This window comes from Pan paniscus, chromosome 3, assembly GCF_029289425.2.
Source record: "Pan paniscus chromosome 3, NHGRI_mPanPan1-v2.0_pri, whole genome shotgun sequence".
Taxonomy (NCBI): domain Eukaryota; kingdom Metazoa; phylum Chordata; class Mammalia; order Primates; family Hominidae; genus Pan; species Pan paniscus.
Window position 1 is genome coordinate 43,202,968 of NC_073252.2, and position 23,744 is coordinate 43,226,711.

General features: G+C 36.9%; 1 protein-coding gene across 1 annotated transcript in view; it reads left to right on the forward strand.

Moving 5' to 3' along the window:
* GRXCR1 (glutaredoxin and cysteine rich domain containing 1) overlaps window positions 1–11,059 on the forward strand; it is a 137,676-nt gene extending 126,617 nt beyond the window's left edge. Inside the window, exons 3-4 of the mRNA XM_003832232.4 lie at window positions 811–876; window positions 10,751–11,059. Of these exons, the coding sequence (XP_003832280.1) occupies window positions 811–876; window positions 10,751–10,930 (246 nt within the window). The 3' untranslated portion in view covers window positions 10,931–11,059. The remainder of the gene's footprint in view (window positions 1–810; window positions 877–10,750) is intronic.
* The last annotated feature ends 12,685 nt before the right edge of the window (window positions 11,060–23,744 follow it).

Consider the following 23,744-nt stretch of genomic DNA (forward strand, 5'->3'; position numbering starts at 1 on the left):
GATTAAAAATAATTACTCCAGTTTTTCCTTCTTCCTTCTCTATGGTTTTATGTTGGGAAGTAGAGTGGTAGAATGGGAAGCAGCTGGACAGGAGAGAAAAATGGAGTAGTTCAAAGAAACACACATTGTCCCCTTTCTCACTTTCATAGTAATGTTTTAGAAGTTAAAAGCATCAGCTCTGGAGTGCATGCCCTACCTGTGTTTAAATTTTCTCTCTGTGTGGCCTTGGAATTGTTATTTAATCTCACTGAGGCTCAATATCTGCAAATAATAGAGTCTGCTACGGCAAAGGAGATGATATTTATGCCAAACTCAAAATATCTGCTTAAGTAGTGTTGGTAGTCATTATCATTATTGTTGCTGTTAGCTGCTGCTATCTTTACATGCATGGCTGTTAAGGAGGGCCATGTCTAGTACTGCTTGGAGTAAGGTAGAGATAACCGAGGGTGGGAATTTGCTCCAAGGATTCCTTTCCCAGATGGTAGACTGGCTCCAGGCTCCCTAAACAATCCTGAAGAGTATGCTGGCCCTTTCTGTATTTGGACTTAAACCTAACTGTTGTGGGTTTCCTGGAGCTTGCCTCCTGCTGGCAACCCTCCTCTTACCTGAGGTAAGACTTACTAGATGGAAGAGTATGTGGCAGTAAGGAAAAATGTCTTCTCCTCTTTGGCATCCTAGTTGTACATTTACTCAGCTCCAAAGGGAAGAACTGTGCTCAGTATTTTGTGGGTTAAGCTTTCCTTGTTAGAACTTTATTTTCTCAAATACTAACAAAAATGGATTTTTCTCCCTACTCTCTCTCGTTAATAGGGTGCTGAGAAAATTTTGTCAATGAATGAATCAGGAGAACTGCAAGACATCCTAACCAAAATTGAGGTAAATGTGCTTTCAGCAACTTAGTTTTAGTAATCAAAATGTTAAACACATTCTGATTATAATTGAGTTTTCCTAATTGAATTCTCTCTCCCCATGTTCTTACAAATATGCAATAGGATACATGTGGCAGTTTTAATTTGATATCTTCTGTTATTAGGTTTGTTGCAGCTAGAGTGACTTTAATGTTAACTTCTAATGATCTCATACTATTAGGTGAGTGTTATGGTCAGCTTTATTTGATCCCAACTCTCTGTAATACAGACGTTGATGAGGTGTTTCAAGTCAGGAAATGGTCTTGATGCACATTAAAATTTTTCATTGAAACAACTTTATTTTTCCCATGGATCTTCCTACATATAGAAGAGCTTACTACATCATTTATAAAGATTAAAGAAAAACTTGTGTCTCCAAAAAGCACATTTTAATTTGTATTCCTGTGCTTATACATATAACATCAGAGAAATACTTATTCAAATACTTATAAAATTAACATGCAACAGGAAAGCCCTTATTACCTCACTGCTAAATTATTTTATCAGATTGTTTCTCCCTATTTGTAAGAAGATTCTATATTTCATTGTCCTGAATGGGACACTTTGAGAGTGAAAAGTATGCGTTAGTAATTGTTCTGGGACAGCAAATGTGAAACAGGACTTTCCAGGAGAAATAGGTCAGATGGTTATCCAGTATCTATATGTCACTACTGGTTATTATTGCTCTAGTCTTTGCTAACCTAATTTCTGATTCTCTACCATTCCTTCCACTCTAGATAAAAGAAAGGACTATGTGGCTTCTCATGCTTTCTTACTACTATCCCTTTGTGCAAGTTGTTCTGTCTGCCTAGAATGATATTGTTCCAATTCCTCATTTCCCTCCACCATTTTCAAGGCCCATCTTCAGTATCAGTTCTTCCAGTAGTCATTTCTGATCTCCCCTGCCTTTGAATTCCTATAACCCTCTTTTTAGGGGCCTTATAACAGTCTTTTTTGTATTACCTTTCTTTTAGTATTTGACTCATGTCCCAAATGAACTAGATGCTCCTTGATTGAACGATTCATGTTTTATTCATATTGTGACCTTTCACAGAAGGAAAACAATGGATTCATTCATTCAACAAACATTTATTAAGTATCTACTGTTTACAGGTACTTTGCTAAGGGAGACAACAATGTCCTCTCAATGTACTGCAGACCTATAACAATAACTCAAAATCGTTTTTTATCAGTTTTTGTCGTAATACAAACAATAGAGTATGTTTAGACATTGTGGTTCAATGAGGATGATGGCCAGAAATATAGTGCTTATACAGGAGGAGAATGCTTGGGCTTTAGCAAAATAATTTACTATGGTCTGATTCTAAATTCAAAAGCCATGCGATACATACAGAGAGTAAATTTGTTTTTGTAAAATGTTTTAAATTTCCTTTTTTCCATAATTTATAATTTCTGAAGTATTATGACTTGGAAATCAGAAGATTTTTAGCTCCTTCCTCAGCTCTGCTTCTGGCTGTGTGACTTTGGGCATAACCTTTCACCTGCCAGTATCTTGATTTCTTTATCTATTAAATTGGGGTGTGTACTTGCTCCTCTTAAAACTCCTCTTAGCTAAAAAAGCTGTATGAATGGATCTATTTATTTCTTTCTGTTCTCATATACTACCCCAATCCTGTGAAGTCATTCACTTACATTATTATATATCTTTTTATTTAAACAATTTGGTTTATGTGTATTATTCTCTGTACACACTTTAAACTCATTTAAATTGTATTAGGCAGTATCATTGATCTATTTACTTCTTGTTGCATCAATATCATACTATTTTAATTCTATGGTTTAAGAGCATCTTTTAGGATCTTACAGGATGAATATCCTTAATTGCTTTTCTTTGTACAGATTGATGACTGATTTAGCTATTCTGAACTTTTATTCCATTGAGTCTGTAATTCTTCAATTCTACAACCTGATCAACAGTACCATGGTAGATAATCTCTCTCTCTCCATCAGCTCAAAAACTTTGGAAAAGAAGATGTTTTTCTCTTCATTAAGTTTGTCTCCATTCTACAGATGACATAAATAAGGCACAAATATTTTAAGTTATTTTTAATGTTCAGAATAATGGTATGGCATTGGCTTTCTACTGTTATAGGAACTCTGCGGTGCCATCACTATGTTCGGCTGCTTTGGGATATAGTAAAACTGGTGGAGAATTTGTAGTCAATCAAGAAAACCCAGAACTCTGCCTGAGAGGTAGCTGGAGTTTAAGAGGAAGTAGAGAGACCAGGTGAAATGAAGCACTGGGAGAGCCATGCAAAGAGGATAAGGGATACAAAATACAGATCCAAACCGATCCCACTTTTCTGGTTGGCTTTTGACAGTAGAGTAGGAGTTCAATTTTCATGATGCAGGAAACATTTCAGTCCTTACTATATAGCAAGACATATTCCCGGCATTTTATATGTATTAAATCATTGAAAGCTCACAACTCTGCTAAATGAGTTCTCTTATTATCCCCATTTTACTGGCAAGGGAATGGAGAAAGACAAAATCACTTGCTCAAGAGTGTTTAGGTAGTCAGTATTTGATTTATGATTCTAATCAGTCTGACTCCAAACCCATGATGTTAATTAACTATGAACCTATGCTGCCATGACTCTCAAATTAAGTGGCATGTAGGTATCTAGGAAATCTGGCTATACTGTGGCAGGACACAAAACCTGGGTTAGTAGTTTCCTAGGAGGTAAGCTAGTAAAGATGTTAGGTCCAGGGAATAGGCTGGGTTTTGACACAGGGCTCTAACACTAGACATATCCTGGCAAGTTCTAGTTTGCTGTTACTTGGGTTGCTACGTGGTAGTTTATGACCGCTCCTGGTCCTCATAATTCAGGTTCCAGTTTCTAGCAGTTATTTCAAGTGATGCTGAAGAGAGAGGCTTAGCAGCTGTGGTTGGGCCATCAGAAATGGAGTCAGAAAATCATTCCAAATATTTTGTGCACCAAGAATCTTATCATATATCCCACCCAACTGAAAATTGCTGGGGAAGCTGAGTCGATCTGATTTGTTGATGAAGATTATTAGTGGCCTCAAACGTGAGGAGCTGGCCAAAGGCAGCAGAAGCTAGTAACACATGTGATAGCTTCTATGGAGATCTGGTCTCAGTAGAGTTGGTTGTACCAGTGGGGACTGTGTTCCTGAAATTACAGTTTGCAGGTAATCCTCCCACTAAGATGTGAGCTCCATGTGAACACAGATGTTCATTTCTTTTTATTATTTACTTCTAGTGCCTAGAATAGGGATTGGGATATCCCAGGCACACATAAATATTTTCTGAGGGAATAAATAAATGACTTCTCTTTCATCCAAAGCTTTTTTGGAGGAGGCAAAGCATTCAAGAGAAGAAAAGAAAGAGAAAATTATTATTTTATATAAAAGAATGTGTGGCTGAAAGGATGAATGAAACCACCATCTTTTTGGTAAATGATATTTATTTATGTTAATAAATAGGCTAAAAATGAGAAGCAACGGAGTGTCTAAGGAGTCCTCACAAAACAATAACCAAGATGGATAGCTAATTCTGCTGGTGTCCATGCAGGGAGAGCCAGGGGAGTGCTGAGATATATTACCATACCACTGGTTCTGGCAGACACTGAATTAAAGATCTCAGATGGCAGAGAAGCTCCAAGTAAGCTTTGCCTTGTTATTTTTTTGAAGATATGAGTAAATAGTTTTGTTGCCATTTGTACTGAGATTGCCAACATAGTGTCCATTTTCTGTCCTTTTTTTTTTTTTTTTTTGGTAAAGCTTATAAAAATTACTTAATCTGATTCTCCCCTGAGGGCTGGTAACCACTTATTTGTTCATGAAGAACCGAGCAAAGATTCCCAGCTACACACTTAGTATGTCAAAAATGGCACAGACTGTCTGTGCAAGGCATTGGAGCTGTCAGAGGCTGTCCTGAGGTTCCCTGGAGAAGTATAGCTCTGTATGACGGTCCTTCCTAGGGGAAAGGGGGTGGCCATAGCCTGTTCTGAGGCTACAGCCATAGATACCACCTATAGATTCACCTGGGGAATCAGGCCATGTCATCTGCTTCTCTCTGAAATAAAAACATCTATTTAAGTAGGTTTATGGCAGTTCATCCCATCTGGTTTAAGAATCAGGCTCCTATATCCAGGCTTATACATTTAGAATTATGAGCTACAAATTTCCCTTGTCTGCATTTTGTTCAGTGGCTTCTTTCTCAACTCTGCAAATTAAGGATGCCGGAAACACTGATGATCAGAAAAGATTCTATTTATTTTTTTAGCAGCTTGGTCAGGCAGAGGGGTGTTTAGTAGGCATTTAAGAGTTTGCTGAATTAAATTTTTGAATCTAGTTTAAAACAAAATACATAGACCAAGATGAATCATCCAGAGATGATTATAATGCCAAGCGTGTACTCTGACAATTTGTTTTATGGGTAATACTGCTTCATAGACAATCTGGATAATGAGGTGTATTGTCATAGAGGCTCAGATAAGTTGCTTCCTCTTTGATAGGATACTTAACGGACTTTCAAGCTCTATTGGAATAGGATTTGATGATCTGAGGTTAAAAATAATAAGAGCTTCATTTCCTGATCTCAAAGAAGACATGAAGACTCTTGATCTTAGCATCCTGTTTCTATATTGCATAACTGGGGGTAAACTTACATCTTGAAATTTGAGTTTCAAATTTCCTTTGCTACAAAGGAAGTCTATTTCACAATCATTCATAAACTCTGCCATTATCTTTGTCGTTTGTCGTTTTTGTCCTTTGTTAGAGACACAATACATTTTGTGTGCTTTAGTTGAGATGACTGCAATATGGAGCAGACCTATCCAAGACTCAGGGGTGAGGCTGAGATGTACTACTAGGAAAGCAGAGAAGTGTCTGGTTCACTGCTATATTCCCATTGCCTTACACAGTGCCTGGCTAGTGAATACTCAATATATATTTGTGCAATGGAATGAATAAATAAAAGGTCTCACTCACTGAGTATCTATCTTTTAAAACTCACTCACAGGAATAAATGAACAGAAAGAGGTAAAGTGGAGGGTGATTTCTCATTCTTTTTCTCTTGAGCTCCACCCCAAAGTGACTTGTCTCAACCCAAACCACTATTCAGAGGAGAGGAGACACAGTCTGTAGATTCAGTACTCTGTGTGCTATTCTCAACCAGGTCTGCCTGGATTCTTAATTGCTTGCAGGTCAACGTTTCCGCAGCAGTCAATCTCTTCATTGAAAGTGGAAGTCAGGGCCGGGCGCGGTGGCTCACGCCTGTAATCCCAGCACTTTGGGAGGCCAAGGCGGGCGGATCACCAGGGCAAGAGATCGAGACCATCCTGGCTAACACGGTGAAACCCCGTCTCTACTAAAAATACAAAAAATTAGCCGGGCAGGGTGGTGGGCGCCTGTAGTCCCAGCTACTCGGGAGGCTGAGGCAGGAGAATGGCGTGAACCAGGGAGGCGGAGCTTGCAGTGAGCCGAGATCGTGCCACTGCACTCCAGCCTGGGAAACAGAGCGAAACTGCGTCTCAAAAAAAAAAAAAGTGGAAGTCAGTATTTTTACTAATAGTTACTAATAGTAATGAAGCCTGTTTTGTTACTAGTTAGTAATGTTACTAATAATTAGTAATATTATTAGTAAAGTAGAAGTCTGTTTCATCAACTTCAGTTATTCTTTCTTCCTCCAACTCCAAACTTTGTCCATGTTCTTTGGGAAATTCCTAGCTCTTTTTCTATCTTGATCTGTGGGCAAAACTGTCTACAGAAGGGTTAGACTTCAGAGCAACACTAATATAAGAGCATCTAATATAACCCAACTGGGTTTTCTTTGTACAAAACCCTCTAAATTAGGACCAGACTTCCAGTATAACAAATTGCTCTTTGAAAGACATGGCTAGGCATGACTAAATTATTTATTCTTATTAGAATAACAAATAGCATAAATTGTGCTGGAAGATGTAGCAAGAATGAGATTCCTGGGTGCTGAGGGGTCACTGGGGAGCTTTAGTGGGTTGCCTCAAGACCCACCCACCTCACCACCCCTTTGGCTTTAGTCATAGCGTTTATCCTTTCAACTGCTTTACATTTGGGGATCTCATGTTTAGATAATTTGGGAAAAAATGGATGCAAATAAACATTGAAAACTACTATCATAGAGGGAAGACAATGGATTTTGCTCATAAAGAGACCTCTTCAATATTCCACTTTCTAGTTATAACTTGATAATTACTTTTTAAAAACCAACTTAGAGGCTGTGTTTCCTCATTTGTAAAATGGTGGTGTCTATCACATCAGGTTGGTGTGAGAAGGGGGCAAAGACTCCACACAAGATATAAGCCATCCCTTTCCTCTCCTACGTTTATGGCTGAAATAGCTAATTTTTCCTGAGAATGGAAGTAGCCTGAGAATCTTTCTAGCACTATTCTCCAAGACAACAGAAATAGCACATGAATTGAAACACATTTACTCTCCCTTTCTTACAGTGGCAAAACCTTAAACCAGAAGGCGAAGTATGGAACAAGTGTTTAAATTGAATGACTCTTAGAAGTGTAGAAAATGGTTGTGTCATGTGACCACAAGCAGTTTAGCTTAAGGTAGCAGTTAATAAAAATCCTTTCAATAGGAATTTATTAATAAAATAATGGCTAATAATAACTAACTGTATTGAGTGCCTACTATGTGTCAGGCAATGTTCTATTCACCTCCCATGAATTAGTTCGTTGAATCCTCTCAACAATCCTTTGAATGAAAGAGAGATCTAATCACAGAATTGCACAGACTCTGAGGATCCTATTTTAGAATGGCCTTGTTGTATTTGTGATTATTTTTAGAAATAAAAATGTAGCTTTGGTATATATATATTAAGTTTATTTTAGGAAATTTGTTCTGACAAGGGGATAAATTATGAAGGAACAGTAGACTCTTGGTATTAGTGAATTTAACGTTTGATATTTTAGCCTTTGAAAGTAATATTTGTAAGTCATGTTGTAGGCCCATTATGTAAAATAATTTTTAATTGTGTTGAGTTACTATTTTGAATTTTGTGTGCTCAGAGCCTGGTGTCTGAAGTGCCACACATAGACAATGAGCTCAGAAAGCTGCATAGCACTAACATTTCATTCCAGCTTTGTTGTTCTTTGCTTGTAGTCCCAAATATATTTCATGAGAAAACCATATGGCTGTTCAAGAATATGGTCATTCACAAGTGTCTTGGGTCAAAGCAGGAGTTGATATTCACCTAGTGTGCACTGGTACAGCAGTTGTGGTTACTGAAAATATTGAAATATGTTTGTACTCATTAAGATATTGAAATAATTGGTCCAGGTATGGTGGCTTATGCCTGTAATCCCAGCACTTTGGGAGGCTGAGGTGGGTGGATCACTTGAGTTAGGAGTTTGTGACCAGCCTGACCAACATGGTGAAACCCCATCTCTACTAAAAATACAAAAATTAGCCAGGCGTGGTGACATGCACCTGTAATCCCAGCTTCTTGGGAGGCTGAGGCAGGAGAATCACTTGAACCTGGGAGGAGGAGGTTGCAGTGAGCTGCTGAGGTCGCACCACTGCACTCCAGCCTGGGCAACAGAGTGAGACTCCATCTCAAAAAAAAAAAAGAGATATTGAAATAATTTATATGGTTGGTAAATAGACATTGCCCAAGATGGATTAATATCTCTTTTCTTCTATGTCAACTCTAACCTATAAATTTTGCCAGATAAAATGCAGGATGCCCACTTACATTTAAATATCAGATAAATTATAAATAATTTTTAGCTTAAGTATATCTCATACAATATTTAGTACATACTTAAACAAAAATTATTTGTGGTCTATCTGAAATTCAAATTTAACTGAGCGTCCTGTATTTTTATTTGCAAAATCTGACAACTCTACTTTACTAGGAACTCAGATCTATTTACAATCTAGCAGTAATGAGTAAAGGGCTGGACTCAGGGTCCCTGCAGGTCCTTACTGTAGGACCTTGGCCAGCCCAGCATTTATTCTGACTTGATGCACTTGTTGTACAAGTCATTAAATATTTTTAGCATAATCTCCTGTCATAGCAATAGCGAATGACAAGGATCTATCTACATTATATTCTTTCTAGTATTTGATAAGAACTCCAGTACTTAGGAATTTTCTCATATTTAGCTTTTAAAGTACACTATTTTTCCATCATTGGGTTTGTTTTTACTCAAAGTTTTTCTTTTTTCTATTTTAATATTACACAAAATTTAAGTGCAGTGCATCCTTTTTTTAAGTCAATTCTTGCACAAAGAAATGACAAAAATCCATCAACAAAGTGACCAAATTGCTGTACATATTCAATCTATCTTTTTGGAAGAGCTTTAAATCTCTACAGTCTTGACAAAATTAATTGTTTGTTTTATTCAGATTGACAACAACTACTTTCTGTGATTCAGTGCCATTAGAAATGAGATATTATATGAGTTTAGCCATCTTGATATAATAGTCAAGTCAAACTATAATTGCAAGTGAATCCTGCTATATACAGAAAATGCCCATTTATATTGTCTTAAAATATCAATATTAGATTGATGTTTTGTAAGTATCAATTAGATCCTAATGTTTGAATACCAAAGTACATCCCACAGGTTACTAATTATGAGAGAATTATATTATTGACTCGATAAAAATTCTCATAATTTTATGTGCTGAAGCAATCATGGGTTAAACTCAGTTTATCAGGTTTCTTTTAGGTTGAATATTTTTGAGGCTTTAATATGTGCAATTATAAATCTTTGGAGAAAAGCTATATGTATGTGTCAATATGTTAAGCATGTTTGTCTGAGTATGTGTTTGTGTGTGTGTGTATCCACATTTCCTGAGCTTATTTTATCAATTATTCCCTTCACAAAGCCAGGGTTTCAAACACTGCTGCAAATTCCTTTATTGCAAGTCGGAAGCTTAGTATCGATTTACTTATTTTCTCTTTGTATTCATTCTGTAATGGCACCTAATCTCCCCTAAACTGATGGTTGCCACTAGAGGACACCAGTAAAGGTGATATGCTCAGAAAAGCAAACAGAAATGCATGTAAATGATTTTAAAAGTATTACTCTCAACACACTATCGGGCTATTTTCATTCTATTATCGGAGATACTTTACCTTTGCTTGAGATAGAAAGGTTGATAGCTACTGTGGGAAGCTAAATAGACTTACAGAAATGTCTCTAAATTTCTGTGTTTGTTTTCTTAAAGATAAAATGAGGATAATGATGCTCGAATTAAGTCTTTACTGAAAAAGGTGTTTGTATGTGTACTTGTTAGGGTGGGTGAAGATTCTATACAAAAATGCATTTCAAAGTGCTTTGAAAAAAGAAGTATTATTCTAAATGTACAATATAATTAGTAATCTTCAGTTTCTAGTGGCTCCTGCACACTTCAGCTTTTAGCTTTCTGATTTTCCAGACTTGCTATTAATATGCTATTCTATAAACAAAGACATGAAACTGTTAAATGATACTAATGGGAAAGTTAAAGTATTTTCCCTTAATACAAAAAGCCAGCTTCTGAATTATTTGGTTTGTAGACAGATGTTTTCATATGATGGATTTCTTGAAGTTACGTGCCCTTCAACCTAAAATTTACCCACTTTACAAACCAAGCCTGTGGTATAGATGGCCATTGGCTGGGGAATGAAGGAGAATTTCAACTAATTACTTTCCTGGGTGTAATGTGTATTAATGGTAGGTGAATTCAAGTGTATAGCCATATTATGCCAATATTGTTTTATGACCACTCACAGTTCATAAAGACCGGGAGGCTGATTGAGTTGTTCATGCTAACACATCCTCTGTTTTCTCTTGTTCCCCTGCCACCTTATACAGAGAGTACAGCATCCACATGAGTGTCCCTCTTGTGGAGGCTTTGGCTTTCTTCCATGCTCCGTGTGCCATGGGAGCAAGATGTCCGGGTTTCGAAACTGCTTCACAGACTCTTTCAAAGCCCTGAAGTGTACGGCTTGCAATGAAAATGGTCTTCAGCGTTGTAAGAACTGTGCTGGTTAATTGGAGCTTCTACCCAGGAAAAGCCTCATTTTATTAATCAAAGGCAATACTTTGGTTTATATATATATTTTTAAATGGTTATGTTTATGGATTAATCAATAAACTTTATTATAATTGTCTTTGTGGTAAATTTTTGCTGCAATCATTTTCATTGATGTATTAAATAAATATTTATTTAACAACTACTATGTGCCAAGCCCTGTGCTAGACCCTGGTTTCTAATTGGAATTAATGGAGTACCCCAAACCATTCCAAGATATCTAAAGTCTGATTCCCTAAATGTGTTTGCTCGTCTAAAGAAAATAACAAAATCTAGATAATGGTGCCTATTGCAACCTCACCCTATTGACGAGGATGAGTTAATGCAACTACCTAGAAGCAGAACATATTCCTAGGCATTCTACAAGGAAGAAGAGAACTCTGGATAGTGGAAAAAATATGATCACCTTTATACTTAGGCAGTAATTTTTTTTAAGCTGTAGAATAGTTTCTTTTTTTTTAAGCTGCAGAATAGTCTCAAAGCTGATGATCTTAATGATAAACCATAATGTTATCAGGTGGATTTCTTGGTGTTGATACAAAAGCTACCAGAAGACTTATCTGGACATTTATTTATTTATTTATTTATTTTATCTTTGGGGGTACATGTGAAGGTTTGTTACATAGAATTGCTTTTGCCATTGTCACTTGAAAGCCATTCAAAAAGGTGGCTCTTTATTGTCCTCTTAGCGGGACACCAGAGCACTCTACCATTTGAACACATTCTAGGTAAGAATGTGCAAAAAAAGAAAATTTGCTGTAATTATTGGCTGATGACTACCTATATACATGTCTGTACTCGGATGGATTTGCCTAACAATGATTTTTAGAAATTGCCTTCACAGTATTTGTGATAAGGTAATCAAAATATTTTGCTCCTTGGTTTTCTGAAAAGCAACAAATATTTACAGAGTACTTTTTAATTAGCTAGGCCCAGTGTAAGGGATGGTTTCTGCTTTCATGGAGCTTACACTTTAAGAAGTAAGGAGTATTCAACAAATAAATATGAGCCGATGAGTCCTATAATACTACAAAAGGGCCAGGCGCAGTGGCTCACCCCTGTAATCGCAGCACTTTGGGAGGCAGAGGCGGGTAGATCATAAGGTCAGGATATCAAGACCATCCTGGCTAACACGGTGAAACCCCATCTCTACTAAAAATACAAAAAATTAGCCGGGCGTGGTGGCAGTGCCTGTAGTCTCAGCTACTCGGGAGCCTAAGGCAGGAGAATTGGTTGAACCTGGGAAGCAGAGGCTGCAGTGAGTCAAGATCGCACCACTGCACTCCAGCCTGGGTGACAGAGCAAGACTCTGTCTCAAAAACAAAACAAAAACCACACAAAAAAACTACAAAAGGAGTACAATGTGCTATGGGAAAGTATCACAGGAGGACCAACCTACATGAGGTAGAAAATGATTAGAAAGACTTTGCCGAGCAACTGATATTTTAACTGAGACATGAGGGAAATTGGAAACTAGTTAGTCAACAAGCAAGAGGATAGTGCTTCAGGTAGGGAAATAGCATATGTGGTGACCCGAGGTCAGAGGAAAGGTGTGTAGTTGAAGAACTGTAACAAATCCAATGTAGGAGTGGGTGTCTCATAATAGTGGAGCAGTTTATAGCAGAATAAGCCTCCTGCTAATAACGCATATACACTGAACAAAATAATAAAAAACAAACACAATTGTTGAAGTACTAGAAAACAACCCCAAACGAAAAGAAACAGGAGAGGATTCATTCACTGAAAGATTGGAAACACAACGAACCTCACATTTATCCAGCATTTCCTCTGCAGGTACTTTCCAGTTTTCATAGAATATGCCTCATAAAGAAACTGTAGTCTTACTGGGTGAAAAAGATAGAGGTTGGAATCTGGAGCTGCCAGAGTGTCTGGAAGTGAGGGGAAATTTCCAAGAAATGAGGGGACCAAACATAAGGGGGCCCCAACATCTGCTCATTAATTTCACCCAAATCCTGGGCTGATTCTTAACCTACACAGGCAGAGGAAAGTTATAGCCAAGGGACCAGAAAGTTGAGCAGAGAGATCAGCTGCTGCCGGTAGAATTCCTGTAACCAAACCTCCATGGTTTTATGGTATCTTTTAGTATTTGACTAAATGCTAGAGCAAAACTCAACATGCAAATTCGGTATAGAAAGGAACTCTTTGAATATGAAATGCTAGAGTTAATATTATACATAATGGTAAAATATTGGATGCCTTCTCCCCAAGATCAGAAACAGTGAATGAATATTCATTTTCATCACATCTATTCAATATTGTGATGGAGGTCCTAGCTAGACAAATAAAGCAAGGAAAAAAGTCATAAAAACTGGAAAAAATAAAGCTCACTATTTGTATACAATGTAATTGGGATGTAGAAAATCTAAAAAAATTTATAAGCAACTGAACTAAAAACTGAAATTAGCAAAATTATTGGATTCAAGGACATTATATGAAATTTGAAATGCAATATATAAGAAACACACAATTAAATATAAAATTTCCAATTTAATATCCAATTGGATGTTGAATGTCCAATTTAAAGCAGTATCAGAAAACAAAATACATGGAATACATTTTTCCAAAGGTGGGTAAGACTTCAACATCAAAAACTAAAATGCAGATTTTGCTGAGAAATTATAGGAGACCCTAATACATGGAGAAATATATAATGTTTATGGAATGAAAGACTTCACATTTTAAAGGTCTGTATATTTGCAACGCAATCTCAATTAAAACCTCACCAGATTCTTAGTAGAATTTGACGAATAAATCTAATTTTATATAAAAATGCAAATAACCTAGATATTTTTGAACAAGTAGAGTAAAATAATGAGAGACAAATAGATCAATAGAATAGATTAGAAAATGTAGAAATAGACAAACACATTAAGATCAACTGATTTTCAAGAAAGATGCCAATTTGAGGCAATGGAGAAGGGAAAGTCTTTTCACAAATAGTGCTGGAACAACTAGATTTCCATGTGGAAAAAATGACTATGACAACGACTACTACTACACTGCTACCACTGCTGCTCCTGGCACCTAGTAGGTAGAGGTCAGGGGTACTGATAAAAATTCTACAAAACACAGTATAACCCTTTGCCTCAAAAAAGGATTATTTAATCCAAAATGTCAGTAGTGCCAAGACTTAGAAACCCTGATCTAAATGTTGAAGCTAAATCAAGATAATAGTTTTACAATCTTGGGATAGGTGAAGATGTTTTGGGCAAGTAAGTCAAAAACACCTAACCATAAATTGGACTTTAAGGTTAAAATGTTCTCACAAAAGACATGTAAGAAAATGAAAAGGGAAGCCATTAACAGGGAGAAAATATTCACAACCTAAATGTCTGCCAGAGGACCAAAATATGTAGAATATGTGAAGAACTCTGAAAAATCAAAAATAAAAAGACAACCTACACACAATCTAATGAAGAAATGGGTCACAGGTGCCTGCAAAAGGGGCTATGGCTGGCCAAAAACATTTAGTAAAATATGACATCATTAGTCATTAGAGAAATGCAAATTAAAACCACAATGTTATATTACTGCACAATATTTAGAATGACTAAAATTTGTTTAAAAAGATTGAAAATACTAAGTGATGGTGTGGAGGTGGAGTAACTAGAACTCTCCTACATTGCTAATGGGAATGTTAAATGGTACGACCACTTGGGAAAACCTCTGATGAGGTAAATATACACCAAACACCAGTTTACTCCTAGTTACTTACTCAATAGAGATAAGAATATATGGCTAGGAGCAGTGGCTCCACACAAATCTCATCTTGTAGCTCCCATAATCCCTATGTGTTGTGGGAGGGATCCAGTGGGAGATAATTGAATCATGGGAGCAGGTCTTTCTCATGCTGTTCTCATGATAGTGAATGAGTCTCACATGATCTGACGGTTTTAAAAATGGGAGCTTCTCTGCACAAGCTCTCTCTTTGTCTGCTTCCATCCATGTAAGATGTTACTTACTTCTCGTTGCCTTCTGCCATGATTGTGAGGCCTCCTCAGCCATGTGGAACTGTAAGTCCAATAAACTTCTTTCTTTTGTATATTGCCCAGTCTCGGGTATGTCTTTATCATCAGCATGAAAATGGCTAATACAGTAAATTGGTACCAGTAGAGTGGGGCATTGCTGAAAAGATACACAAAAATGTGGAAGTGACTTTGGAACTGGGTAACAGGAAGAGATTGGAACAGTTTGCAGGGCTCAGAATAAGACAGGAGAATGTGGGAAAGTTTGGAACTTCCTAGAAACTTGTAGAAAGTTTTTGACCAATACGCTGATAGTGATATGAACAATAAGGTCCAGGTTGAGGTGGTATCAGATGGAGATGAGTAACTTGTTGGAAACTGGAGCAAAGGTGATTCTTGTTATGTTTTAGCAAAGAGACTGGCAGCATTTTGCCCCTGCCCTAGAGATTTGTGGAGCTTTGAACTTAAGATAGATGATTTAGGGTATTTGGTGGATAAAATTTCTATGTAGCAAAGCATTCAAGAGGTGATTTTGGTGCTGTTAAAGGCATTCAGTTTTAAAAGGAAAACAGAACGTAAAAGTTTAGAAAATTTGCAGCCTGACCGTTAAATAGAAAAGAAAATCCCATTTTCAGAGGAGAAATTCAAGCTGGCTGCAGAAATTTACACAAGTAACGAGAAGTCACATGTTAATCACCAAGATGATGGGGAAAATGTATCCAGGCCATGTCAAAAAGCTTTGCAGCATTCCCTTCCATCACAGGCCTGCAGGTTTAGGAGGGAAAAATGGTTTTGTGGGCCAGGTCCAGGGTCTCTTTGCTGTGTGCAGTCTAGAAACTTGGTGTCCTGTGTCCCAGCTGCTCCAGTCACGACTAAAAGCTCAGGCTGTTGCTTCAGAGGGTGGGAGCCCCAAGCCTTGGCAGCTTCTACGTGGTGTTGAACCTGCAGGTGCACAGAAGTTAAGAACTGAGGTTTGGGGACCTCTGCCTAGATTTCAGAGGATGTATGGAAGGAGTTTGCTGCAGGGGTGGGGCCCTCATGGAGAACCTCTGCTAGGGCAGTGTGGAAGGAAATGTGGTGTTGGAGCCCCCACACAGAGTCCCTACTGGGGCACCACCTAGTGGAGCTGTGAGAAGAGGGCCACCATTCTCCAGACCCCAGAATGGCGGATCCGCTGACAGCTTTGCACCATGCACCTGGAAAAGCCACAGACACTCAACACCAGCCTGTGAAGGCAGCCAGGAGGGAGGCTGTACCCTGAAAAGCCACAGGGGTGCAGCTGCCCAAAACCATGGGAACCTACCTCTTGCATCAGTGTGACCTGGATGTGAGACATGGAGTCAAAGAAGATTATTTTGGAGCTTTAAGATTTGACTGACTTGCTGGATTTTGGACTTGCATGGGGCCTGTAGCCCCTTCATTTTGGCCAACTTCTCCCATTTGGAATGGCTGTACTTACCCAATGCCTGTATCCCCATTATATCTAGCAAGTAACTAACTTGCATTTGATTTCACAGGCTCATAGGCAGAAGGGACTTACTTGCCTTGTCTCAGATGAGACTTTGAACTTTGGACTTTTGAGTTAATACTGAAATGATTTGAGACTTTGCGGGACTGTTGGGAAGGCATGATTGGTTTTGAAATGTGAAGATACGAAATTTTGGAGGGTCCAGGGGCAGAATGATATGGTTTTGCCCTGTGTCCCCACCCATATCTCATCTTGTAGGTCACATAATTCCCACACGTTGTAGGAGGGACCCAATGGGGGATGACTGAATCATGCGGGCAGGTCTTTCCCGTGCTGTTCTTGTGATAGTGAATGGGTCTTATGACATCTGACGGTTTTAAAAACAGGTGTTTCTCTGCACAAGCTCTCTCTTTGCCCACTGCCATCCACGTAAGATGTGACTTGCTGCTCTGTGACTGCTGGCATGACCCTGAGGCCTCCCCAGCCATGTGGAACTGTAAGTCCAATAAACCTCTTTCTTTTGTAAATTGCCCAGTCTTGGGTATGTCTTTATCAGCAGGGGGAAAATAGACTATTACAGAGGCAAAGAGTTTCTTATAACAGGGAGAGTTTCTCATCACTGTTCCAACATGGTTGTGAGATTCTAAGTAGAATCTCAAAATTTTCTCACTACTTGAGCCCTGGCTCCGTTTCTGCAAATCCAAACATAGTCTCAATGTCCTCCTTGTCTGAGGTAATAATTAGAATAGCACAAGGGAGAATTAGAATAGCACAAGGGAATCTAATTTTTAGGCCCTATCCTAAACCATGGGTTCTGAGGGCAAAAGCTTCTTGACTCTTAATTATATTAAAAAAATTATTTTTATCTTTTATTCCTTTTTTGTATGCATTGCCATGAGATTAAAGGTTGTGTTTTCTGTTGATTATTAGTAAGGCTGTAAGGAAGAACATTATGAAAGAGTAATGAAACTTGAAAAAAATAAACTCAGATACCTCTTAGAATTGCAAAAGTTAATGAGAGTAATAGGCTCAGAACAAGCTTAGAATAGGCTCATTTAAACATAAATTTATGTTAACTTTCTGAGATAACTTGCTTTAGACACTTCACATCTATCTATTTCAGTTTTATGGTATATATATGGCAAATAATAATAACTGCTATATTTACCTCACACTGTCATAGTGTGGGATTAATTCAAATATATAGGAAAGTACTTTAAAAAAAGACAAAGCATACTATGAGGCATAGAATAATTTCATAATTAACACAAAAATTATGCATTAGCAACACATCTTTTTATTGGCCAGATTAAAAAAAGAACTAATATTTGTTGAACATTCTTTTGACTGCTAGGTTTTGTAGAAGGTACCTCATTTATTCTTCACAGTATCCCATAATTTCATAGATGAAGAAACTGTGATTCAGAGTGTTAATTAATTCTCTGAAAGTCTGGAAATTTATGTTAATTTGTTGTAGCTTCTGTGTCCATGTGAGTTGCCTTTATGTCTGGTATAAAGTGGGAAAGCAGCCAAGAAAACAATAAACTTGCTCAAAGATAAACCTGACATAAACAATAAAGTTGGAATGAAAAGTCTGTCCTGAGCTTCTATGCTTTTACAACTTCGTACATTCCTCTTGGCAATTCTTAATAGATTTCAAAAGTCAACAATGCTGGTTGTTTGCAAAGGACATATAGTAGTGCAATCAGGGCTGGAGTTTGCTCATAAATTTAAAAAAAAGATTAAGGGAGGGATCTTAAAAAATGACATATACCTAAATAATAGAAATACATATTTATTTTCTAATCTGTCATAAGGTCTTTTTTAAAAAGATAAATTATTAGCATATTGATTAAAGTTTTATCTGGTCTTTCATGCACAAACCTCACACATGTAAAGAAGCTACTCTGGGCTCCTTCAAAGTGGAGTGAAAATTTAAAGACTCTTTTAGAAAGCAATCAGAATGTAATACCGTTTTGGATTTTTGTGATTATTTCTCCTGAACTTTTACAGTTTCCTTATCCATGACTAATTTGACAGTATTTTTTCTTAGTATTTGACTTAGTTAGTTATTTCCAAGGTATCAAAGTTATTTTTCATAGAATAAACAGCTTTCTTTCTTTCCTTAACTATTACATTTAAGATTAATGTTATTCGGTTATACAATTATATGTATAATTATATGTATGTATAATTATAAACACAATTATACAGCTATCAAACTTAGGAATAAAAAAACTGACTCTTAGGATATTAATTTGTTTACTGGTAGTGGAAGTGTAGCAGCAGACAAGAGTGGTTCTCTGGGTCAGAGAACATTCAGGAGACAGGAGGCATCAGAAGGAACGTGTCACAGAGGGAATGGGGAAAGTCGACCAACCTTGAAAGTATGTGAAGTCTAAGTTGGCTATGAAAGCTTTAGCTAACTTATGTGGTCATGACAATAACCAAGGGCATCATTAATGATATGCTCAAGGTTATTCATCATTGCCTTTCTGACCTCCCTTCAGGCTCATCGGCAACTGGCATCACTTAGGTACCAGCATTTCTAATGCTGACCATGCTTAATGGGAGGCTCAGTCACTTTGGAAGACATGTTGCTCTTTGTGCACCTTCTTCACTTAGAAACAGACAGTCTCATTGAGCATGCTGCAGCAGCAGCAGACTAATGCTTTACTGAAAGTGATTGCAGTGGATTCCTATCAAGAAGCACCTTCTTCCTTGGGCATTCTTTGACAGGCTATAATAATTCTGGACAATAGAGATAAAAATATTTTTCATGTATAAGTATCCATGTCTTGAAGCACAATTCCTCTAGGAAAAGAAGGATTACTTGTTCTGATGGAAACCTTTTTTCTGGTTCTATTTTGAAGTCTTTGAATTCTTCCATTAAACCTAGCACAGAATATATGGAAAAATTTAAAATGTATGATTTGGCGGCAAGGTGACTTTGAATTGGAACAAAGCTTTCATAGAGGAATATAAGATGTCCTAAGAGCATTGACTATATATAGTAAAACTGGAGCCTACTTTTAATCAATATCTAGAAAATCCATATTGATTCTCTGCACTGCACATGCCTCATTTAGCATTCTGTGCCCAGAAGTTGTTACCTTTCTCTCTCTATATTTTCTGTGGTCTTAATCCTTTTCTTTGCACCACCTTGTTGGAGGAATATAAATATAAATGTTATCTGAGTACCCAGAATAGAGGTCATCAATCAGTTAGAAAGCATAATGTTTGCATAATCTAGAAAATGGTGCTATGGTGCAGTGCTGATTTATTGCAGTAAATGAAGTTAAAACTAATGGAAAACAGTAATCTTTTAATTTTTGTTCTTCTGAATTGCTGGTTGCTTTCATTCCTATTTTGAACATTTCATTGGATGAATAAAGACATTGTGAAACTTGAAGACCCCAGAAGAAGCACTGGTACAAAATCTAAGGTGCTGTTTCCTGGAATACTGGATGCCACTTTATTGCTGTGAAGTTTACATGTATGCTTTGACCTTTAAATGTCTGTTCTGAGTTACTTGCCTGCTGTAGATTTTACCTAGAGACAGAATTGTCAATATATTTTCCATTACATTTTTGTATTCTGGGAAGGAAATATCATAGCATGCTTTATTTTTAGTAAAAAGAAATACAAACTGTTTTTTAGAATATTCTTCCCTAAGGTAAAACTGCTACAATCTTTGTATTTTTTCAGTAGTTGCTGTACATTCTTTTGCTGTTATAAATATGTGAACAGCTACCAGTAGCTCTAATCCCCACCCCATGTGTGCTTCTTCCCATTTTCCTCTCTTTCCCTGTTTGCAAAAAATAGGAACTGGGGACAAATTTTGAGTCTATTTATGAGGTAGGAGTACTTTTGTCTCTAAATTAAATATTTGAATTTGTTAGTAATGTTACGGTGATAAGTAATTATAGAAAACTCCCAGAGTTTCTGGAATCATTACTAGCCATGATGTTCAGTTCAAAAATATATTAGGCATTGTGAGGGAGATGAATATATATAATCTGACATGGTTTTGGCCCTATCATGATTGGGAAGATAAGTCATCTTAAAGATAACTAGAACACAAACTGTATTATGCAGGTTATTGATTATTAGATGACAGCTGGAGACTATAAATATTAGAGGATGCTCAAAGGAGCAGAATATATAAACATGAGAGCCTTTGTTGGTGAAATTCGCTTAAAGGAGTGTATTTGATAACAGCTAGGATTTCTACAGCAAAGATATGGGTGGAAAGTCATAGCTCAGCTATGGAATCAGGCAGGTGGAAAACAAAATGCTTAGCGCAAAGTACTTAGCCTGGAAGAGGGCAAGCATTCATTGCATGCTTCAAATGTTCCCAAAGATGATGATAATAGGCAGTGTATCACTGTGGTTAGGCTCTGGATCCTGACTTTCTGGTTTTCAATCCCAGTTCTGCCATTTACTAGCTGTATGTCTTTAAGTAAGTAACTTATACTTTCTGTGCCTCAGTTTTCTTATTGTTAATGAAAATAATACTAGTATCTAATTAAGCGGCTTTCTTTGGTGATTAGGTTATTATGGATGAAGTCTTTAATTCAATACCCACCACATATGAGTAGAGATAATCTGGGCCTAGATAGTGACAAGCTTTGAAGGTGCTGGCTTTGATATTTATCCTGTAGGCAATCAAGGCATTTTCAGTCAAGGTATTTATTCCATGAAATGTTGGTTTAGAAAAAGAAAGTAATTATATATTAAAGGAGTTGAGGGGTCTGGGAAAAAATAAGTTGAGATTTGGGGTGCAATATGTACTGTTAACCAATGACAATATATGGCACTATTTTTGCATCGTCAGAATACTTGAGTCTGGGAACCAAAAGTTAGAAATGGGAATGGATCCTCTAAATATTACTGTTAATATTTTTGCTCAACATATTTTTGTTTCCCACCCCCATTATATCAGACTATTGATATAGCTATCTTAGTATTCAAAAGAAAAGTTCTTCTAATAAGGCAAAAGCAATGATTCTGTTGACAATGGTTCTTTCACAAGGCCATTTTTAGTTTCAGATGCCATCAATCATACAGAAAAAAAAGCTACTGTTTGGCTGAATGATTGATCCTATTTATCAATGGAACATGTATTGCTGGTAAACAATGTGTGCAGGAAGAAGGATGTCTAGAACCCAGATTCTTTCTTAGACACCACCTAGTGCTACCACATCTGGAGACAAAAGCTAATGGGAGATTACAGTACTGCAACAAAAGCAGGACAACCAGAAGGTAAGAGCTTCTAGAAGGAAAGTTTTAGATTTTAGATTATCCTACTAGGAGAAGAACCCATTCCACCGAGGTGCGGGCTTAACATGGAGAAACATAAAGAAGTTTATAAATACAAACCAAATGTGATGATCAGGTGTGGAAATACAGATGAGAATACTTATCCGTATTATAACTTTATCTATTATCTCAACGTATATAAGTATCAACCAATATCCCTATTTTTCCCCTCTCACTTTCCCCTATGTGTTTTACAGAATATGGGGTTGGTAAGTAACTTGATAATTGAGTCCATATTTAACTGTAAATTCCAATCAAATCCCCATTAATTATTGTCAGCCATTGTCTCTATCTCTGGGTCAGCTTCATCCTTCTGTAGTTCAGTCACAATTTCATTTTGAATCCAGGGTAAATCTGGGTTAAAATGAAAGATTTATGGTTTTTTACTGTTGAGGGAGATATTTTCAGCACAGCATATAGCTGATGAGAACATTTTTTAAACATTGGTATAGCGTTGTGCTTTGGAGAATACTGTCTGGGGATTGGAGTATAAGCTAAAAATAGGTATACATTTGCTTCCTTTTTTTTTCTGGCCTGGATGGGAATCTGGAATAGCAAGTGTAACCTAGTAGGAAGTAACAAGCATCAGTTATCAAACTGTACAGGATGTGTCTTCAACAGTGACCTCATGTTGTGGCAAAAAATATGCCACTAGTGGAATGATCATGTACTAGTTCAGGGAAGCAGGATCCTCTCAGGATTTTGAAAAATCTATGTGACTGAAGAAACCCTTACATGTGAGAGATTTACTCCCTGCTAATAAGAAAAATGGAGATTTGAGCAATTGATTGGATAAACCAAAATAATGTTGTAGAAGGCATATGCATAACATTTTCTTTGCATATCTGAGAAATAGGAGTAATTTTTGATGCATAAAATTACTTATTTCTGAATATTAAACTAAAACATCATCATCGTATCTTTTTTCTTGTAAAATAAAGAAATACAGAAAAAAGAAAACCCAAACCCAGCACAAATGCAGTCCTTGAAATTATTTCCTTCAGGACATGATATGGTCTGGATGTTTCTCCCCTCCAAATCTCATGTTGAAATGTGACCTCTAATGTTGGAGGTGGGGCCTAGTGGAAGGTATTGAACCATGCAGCGCATCCCTCATGAATGGCTTGGTGCTTTTCCCATGGTAACAAGTGAGTTCTCACTCTGTTCATTCACATGAGAGCTGGTTGTTTAAAGAGACTGGCTCCTCCTCCTGTCTCTCTCTCACTTCTGCTCCTGCCATGTGTTTGTTGTACCTGCTCCTGCTTGGCCTTTCGCCATGATTGTAAGTTTCCTGAGGCTCTTGCTGAAGCAGATCCTGACACCATGCTTCCTGTATAGCCTGCAGAACTGTAAGCAATTAAATCTTTTCTTGATAAATAACCAAGTCTCAAGTATTTCTTTATTGTGATGCAAAAACAGACTGACACCAGACATTTGCCTACATTTGCATGAGCAGTATAAATTTGGATCATTCTGTACATATATTTCTTCTTACTTATTTTTATTCTTCAAATCAAGAAACAGACCATCTCTTCTTCAACACTTTTTTAAGTGTGGCTCAAATGTCGTCTTAGCCAGAGAGCTTCTTGTAGTCTATATTTAGTTGTTTATCGTGGCAGGGATAAACATTCACTGCCTTATCCTTCAATACTAGAACAATAACAGTTATGCAATAAAAACTCATTAAATATTTGTTGAATAAATTTATTCAAATGTTTATATAATTCAATAAAACTTTATTAATTTATTGATGTAGGTAATTCAAATATTTTGTTAATATATTGCTATGTAGTCTGCTTTTTTGGGTATTGTTATTATGGTAGAATTAATTTTATGTGTCCTATTCCTTTCTTTTGTTAAAGTTATTATGGTGAATAATTTTGTTTTCCAATTGTATTTCTGAGCGATTTATAGATAGTTTGCTTTTGAAAAGTTGATTTGTAAAATTACTTTGTATCTGACCTATTTTTGCAATTCTTAGTAGTAATTCTAAAAATA